At 32.7% G+C, this 6,552-nt stretch overlaps 1 protein-coding gene across 1 annotated transcript; it reads right to left on the reverse strand.

The window, feature by feature from the left end:
• Positions 1-1,107: 1,107 nt before the first annotated feature.
• On the reverse strand, positions 1,108-2,937 carry LOC132270541 (large ribosomal subunit protein eL42-like). The gene is made up of 5 exons (XM_059771717.1): positions 2,834-2,937; positions 2,662-2,722; positions 1,526-1,705; positions 1,267-1,341; positions 1,108-1,167 (listed from the first exon to the last, which is right to left on the reverse strand). Exons 1-5 carry the CDS (start codon positions 2,935-2,937, stop codon positions 1,108-1,110), a joined length of 480 nt encoding a protein of 159 aa, XP_059627700.1.
• Positions 2,938-6,552: the final 3,615 nt, after the last annotated feature.

A 6,552-nucleotide genomic window follows, 5' to 3' on the forward strand; every position in this document is an offset into this window, starting at 1 on the left:
AATTCTGACGTGTTAGCTCACCTAAGGATGTGTACAGACTTTAAAGAATTTCCAACTATCAACAACTCATTTTAGCGATGGGATTACAAGTCATTACAAACATTGCATGGTTATTTCTGTAATTTTAACCGGTGAGACTGGTTTTTCCAAAACCATAGGAAGGGTTGACCACATTTTCTCAAAAAAAAATTTTGTCCAAGGGTGGAAACGTGAGGAGGTCAGGAGTATTAGAAAACGTGCACAAATAGTATTTTAATGAGTAGGGATGGAGAGAGAAACCTTCCTAGAAGGAAGCACTCATATTGCTGCAAAAACATATCCATATATGTGGATGAATTTCTTGCTCACCGTTGAGCAAGAGATAATTTCCGTATGTGTGTGTGTGTGTATATATATAATAAAAAATATATTGTTCAAGGAAAAAATGCCCTTTTTTTTTTCATGACAAATAACTCATGCATCCGCTCTTCATAAATTCTTTTTCACCATAGATCAAATTCACATGTTAAGTATCATCTTGGTGAAGGAAACTCTTGCCCTCTTATCAATGCATTTCTGCATAGAGGCTACCACCCATAATTACGTAAAACTTCTTCGTCAATTACTCATGTCCCTATTACTCAAATTATAATATTTCTATAAAATCAAAAACAATTTACCCAAAAAATAAATAAAAGCAAAAACAAGAATACTACAGTAATCAATATAAATATGTATATATATAAGCACAAATATACAAATGAACGAATTATCATAGCACTGATAGGGTAGCAAGGTTCAGTACACAAAAGCCTATGACAGCAAATTAAGGAAGCCAAATCGACAATGCAACACAAACCAAATGGATTTATTGGGACTTTTATAGAACCTGCCTGCTAATTATTACTGATATTTAAAATCCATTTTTATATTCATAATCTCGATAGCTTAATTTAAGCTACATTGCCCTTCAAGTATGCATGGTATATCCATCCATTTTTAAAAGTAAAACTTCAATTGACATGGTGACCAGCATAAAAACAGAAGCATTCAAATTGAAAGTTAAACCTTAGGTCAGGAAACATAGCACAGCAATAAGACAAGGATAATACTCCATAAAACTGCCACTTAGAAAAGAGAAGTGCCCTTCCCCTTCTTATCTCCGCCAATCTCAAAATGCTTGCACCTCTGCAAAAAAAAGGGCAACAATCACATGTCCATAAAGAACAAGAAAGCAACACTTAAGTGATCGAAAACAGAAGAGCAAATGGAAGTTGAGAAGCTAACCTTGATTGGGTGCTGTGATACATGCTTGCACCCCTGGCATTGCAGCCTCAGCACAATCTTCTTTGTAGTTTTTGCCTACACAGAGAAAGCAATGTCGTAATTTTTTTCCCAGTCTACCAACCATACAGAGATTAAATTTATAAGATAGGACCTTCATCGGGAAAGAAGTGTATAGGTTAGTTAAAACGATGGATGAGGGTCATTTCAAATAAGATACATACCCTGTAAAGAAAAGAGACATAATAGAAATAGGTTTTACCTTCTTGTGGAAAACAGGTTTGGTTTGTCCACCATAACCTGACTGTTTCCAATCATACCGGCGCTTGCCCTGCACAGCCAAACTATCCTTTCCCTTCTTGTACTGTGTAACCTTATGCAAGGTATGCTTCCGGCATTCCTTAGACTTGCAATATGTCTTCTTCGTCTTTGGAACGTTCACCTGCAAGATACAGATCATATTACATCAAAATGGAAATAGGAAAAATGAAGCTAAAAATGTGCAATCTGGTAAGAGAGCATTTTCATTCTTGTTTTTACTTGAAATTAATTTTTGCTGCTTTTGCATCTAAAAACTAGGAAATAAAAATGATAGGGATCTCACCTAGAAGTTTCAATATTATAGACACCTCATAGTTAACTAAGAACTTGGAAAAAACAATGGGAACCAATAAAATCAATGGAAACGTAATAAAAAAAATCATAACACACTCATAATTCATAAGAATTCAATGAAACACACAAGTTAGCTCATGGAGCATGCTTATTGGAGACGTTGCAACATATGTCAAGGAGCCCTCAGTTGATTGTGTACATAGAATATACGAGTCCAAAGGTAGGGTAAGAAATAGTTTAGCTAATGGAGAGAGTAACTCTTCCAATCTTCCGGAACCAGTAACGAGTAAACCATGTCAAACCAAGAGCAATCAATATCTGAACGGAACTGATTCAAAGTTCTCCTAGAATAGTTTCTGATGCAAAATGAAAGTTATAGGATATATATGTGTGTGTGTGAGAGAGAGAGAGAGTAATTCAAAGGAGAAATATAAATATCTGATAGAATTCGATTCATTTTAGTAATGACCCATCCGAATCACAACTGAACAGTTGGTGTGGGGGGGTGGGGGGTTTGAAGCTACAACATATAAAGCTCTTAGAATTTCCACCATTACAAATCCTATACCTTTTGACCAACCTTTTCTCTTCCACACAACAACTTATTTTTGCTATGCTGCCATCATAAGCAGCTGTTTGCTCCATATGTAATGACTAGTGCCTTATTGAGAAAATCTAGTATACACGGCTATATAATAAAGGAAAGACCAATGAGGGTCTGGAAGACATGTGCTAATATGATGATACTCACAACTTTATATACTTCCACCATATTAAACAGACAATATCACTATTAAATATAAATCCCTGATGTCGGCTGTAAAAGCTGATTGTAGAGAGATGCCTGAGAAATTCAATAAGTAGTCAAAAGAGAATAATGTTGAATTGCCACAAATTCTAGCTTCCATATCTTTTCAAATATGATAGCATTATGTACAATTTGGGTGAGGTTTACGGATTGAAAGCAAGTGGAGCGACCTGTAGCTTCCCCTTGTTAGCCTTGAATTTCATATGTTGACTACGACGAGGGAGATTCCTGTTCTTGACAGTCACTACCATATGGCTTCCTCACACCAAGCATTCCTTTGTTTGTGAGACCTCTTCCCTAACCTTCGGTCTAGTCCCGAGCCTCCTTTCTCCGACAAAGTTCTCTTTCCCCTTTTCCACACACACACAAAGAATCTTTGGGAATTGATGACTTCCTAGCCCAACCTTAGAAGGGGGAATAAAGAGACGAAGGAAAAAGCATTTTTTATTAACCGAATTGAAATCCAACCCACAAAGCAATATGTCAATATGTCAATATGATATACATTGAGTCCAGGACCAACATACATTTGACCACTACTTCCTTTGCTTTTATGACTTCCGACCTCTTCAAAATAAAACTTAAATAAAAGGAATATATATATATGGACACAACCCCTGCCTATCCAAAAGAAGTAGAAATTTAATTTTTTTTAGTTTTTATAAGTAAACAATTTGTAATATTTTTAAAACCGGACTAAAAAGGGGTGCAACACGAGGACTTCCCAGGAAAATGAAATTTTGAAAAACAATTACCCATATAAGAAAGAGTAAAGCCAAAACCATACAGAAACCAATGGCCGGAAAAGACACACTACTGAAAGGATAATGCCTCTACTTCCATTAATAATTAACAAGAGATGATCTAGAGGCACACCAAATTGCAAATTGAGGTCAACAATGAAAAAGCACATTCCAAGTTCATCAAAAATCTACAATATTTGCGAATTATTAACTATTCCCCGCACACTGAACATATCAGGTCCAGCCATGATTTCTAGAAGACACTCGATGTGTCCAATCGCAGATATTTGCAAGAATCAGCAACATAGATCAGTTCAAGTCAGCTAGGAAAACAAATATGTGGGGCATCAGGGTCCAACCATGAGTTGTAGATCACACCCAACTCCTAATATAAGCTCAATGTATACACCTCCAACTTCAAGTATTATTACTTTCTAAGAGGCTGACAAACAAAGCAACTTTGGCTAATTGGTCCAAACCATCAAACAAAGGAAAAGGCAATAGCAAAATCGTATTTTGGTAATAAGGTATGCTAAATTTCACACCAGTGAACTCCTATGAAGGATTCATCCATTAATACCAAAAAATCTATACTCAATACACAACTCAAAATGTGTGTGTGCGCGTGGGTGTAAATATGGCATGAATGATTTATTTTCTCAATTAAGGTCCTACAGCTTTGAATTTCGGTCCACGAAAGGGTTTATGACCGAGTTATTAGATCAAAATAATTTTATGAGAGCAACTTCCAAACACTAGTACCAGAAAAGCATGAAGATTAATCGAGAGAGAGAGGTTTTTACCATTGTTGATGACTTGATGCTAGCTAGAGAGAGACGACGGTCGTTAGGGCTTTCTGAACCCCGTACTTTTCAGTTACGGAAATATAGATTTTAGGGTTTGCGTTTTTTTGGGGGTGTTTAGTGTTCAAAGCTTTTTTTTTTTATAAAATTTTTTATTTTTCTTTTTTCTTTTCTTTCTTTTCTTTTCATTTTCTTTTATCAATGCAAATTTTTTTAAGTATCCATATATAGTTTTTCAATGTTTATGTATGGAATATCCTTTTTAAAATCCTTTTTAATCCCAATAAAAAAGAAAAACTTCTTCAAACAAATGAACAGTTTCCATTATTTATAATGTTTTAGAAAAATAGTGGCATTAATTACTTTTTTATACTTTATACAGCTTTCAAATCATGATTACCCTAGTTTACTTTCCTGAGAATAGTTTTGTTTACTTAGAACTAAAAAAATTTAAAAAATATTTGTACAATTTTTTTTTTTAATTGACAGTTTTTGACAAAAAAATATAAAATAAAACTCAATTATAAGAAATCATATTTTCATAAATTTGCATTTAAATATTTTTTTAAACTATTTTTTACTTTTCGAGTTCTTGACCATTCTTTTCTCAGTGACAAACCAAACCAACCTTTTTCTTTTAATTTTCTCTATTTATTATCAATGACTTATTTTTATACAAATGATGAAATATTGGACAGAAGAAGTTAAGGGAAACGACACCAATTATTTATTTTTTATTATTATTATTGTTATTACTTTGATGGAGTGGAATGAAATTATCATGCTTGTGAGGGAAAAAAAAAAATTTATATGCCTTATATTAGTTTCATCCAGTGAAACACTTTGTTGCTAATTTCTTCATTTTTAAAGAGTATGGAAGGATTTGAGTCTGATATGGGTAAAAGGTGCACATGAATGTGTGTTTCTTGTCGATGTATTTAATATATATATATATATATAAATGAGACACTTTTAAAGAAAGAATGTGTCGTTCTCATGTAATTTGGTCAAGCAAATGAGAACTTTAGCACACCTTAATTATTTAAACTAGCATGCAAGTTAACATTGAATTTAAAAGCTTGCAAAACATAATAATGTTTACACGGAGGCAATTGCCTAAGGCCCCATGCAAGTGATTTTATTATATTATTTAAATATTTATTCTTTTAATGTATCACTTATGTTTTATTATTGTGTTAATTACCAACAAATATAATTTCTCTCCTATTTCTTTTAATTCGAAAGTTTTATCTTTTCATTTCTTCATTTTTCTCTCAACATTTTCACACATTTGGGCTTCCTCTAATCCTTAAATTGTGTTGTAAATCAATATTTGTTCTAACATTATATTTCTTTTAAACTTTGTAATTTATCGACTCTCTTACTCATGAATTACATATACTATTAAATCACTATATCTTAAATTAAAAACATAAACAATTTTATATTAATATAGTTAATGTCAGGAAGCTTAGTTTAAGTGTTTCGCTTTAGGACTCGTAGTGCATCAAGCTGGCCGACAATATTTATATCATCTCTCCTCATTTTTGTGTAATTTTGGACGAATGAAAATTATAAGCAAAGAAGGGATGCCTCGTACATTCATCATTCTCTTCTCTCAACTCTCCATTGTAACAATAGAAACCTGCTTCAACCCTCCTCTCTTTCCTCATACCGAACAAAGTATAGACGATGATGCCAAAGGCATGCAAAGCAACTGCCTTAGGTTTGTATTGTAACGTAATTGCATCATCAACTATATTATAACAACTTCCATTTTCTATATAAATATAAACACCGTATATATATATATATTTTTTTTTTCACTAGTGAGAATTTACAATATACTGATTTGGTAATTAAAGATGACATGTTCATTTATTATTGATCCACATCAACAGTCAGTATATTGTCCATAAAATTAATAAAAAGGAAAAAGTCTTAAACCAAGTTGAGGTTGGTAGAAAGAGATTCAGAGCTGCCATCTATTAAAATCGTATTGGAAACCGTTATTATAACCATTTGAGAAAGTAAGGTCTTCTTGGATCACTTTTCATTTTTTCGAGAACAATTTTCATTCAAACAATCACAATCGAAAACATTATTCAGAGTTTTTATTTTTTATTTTTGTTAGTGTGAAAATTTTCTTGGTTGGAAAAACTACAAAATAATTTTCAGAACTAAAAAAGAAATAAAATAAAATAAAATTATTTGGCATGATTATAAGAAACAGAGAACATCATATTGCTAAACTAAAAACTGTTCAAAAATTTTGCATATACAAAACTTGTGATTACCTCCATTCACTGAAGAGAGAGAT

The sequence above is a fragment of the Cornus florida genome, unplaced genomic scaffold (genome assembly GCF_030987335.1).
Source record: "Cornus florida cultivar Cherokee Brave unplaced genomic scaffold, ASM3098733v1 CherokeeBrave_3.0.0_Hap2_Chr08, whole genome shotgun sequence".
In the NCBI taxonomy this organism is placed as follows: Eukaryota; Viridiplantae; Streptophyta; class Magnoliopsida; order Cornales; family Cornaceae; genus Cornus; species Cornus florida.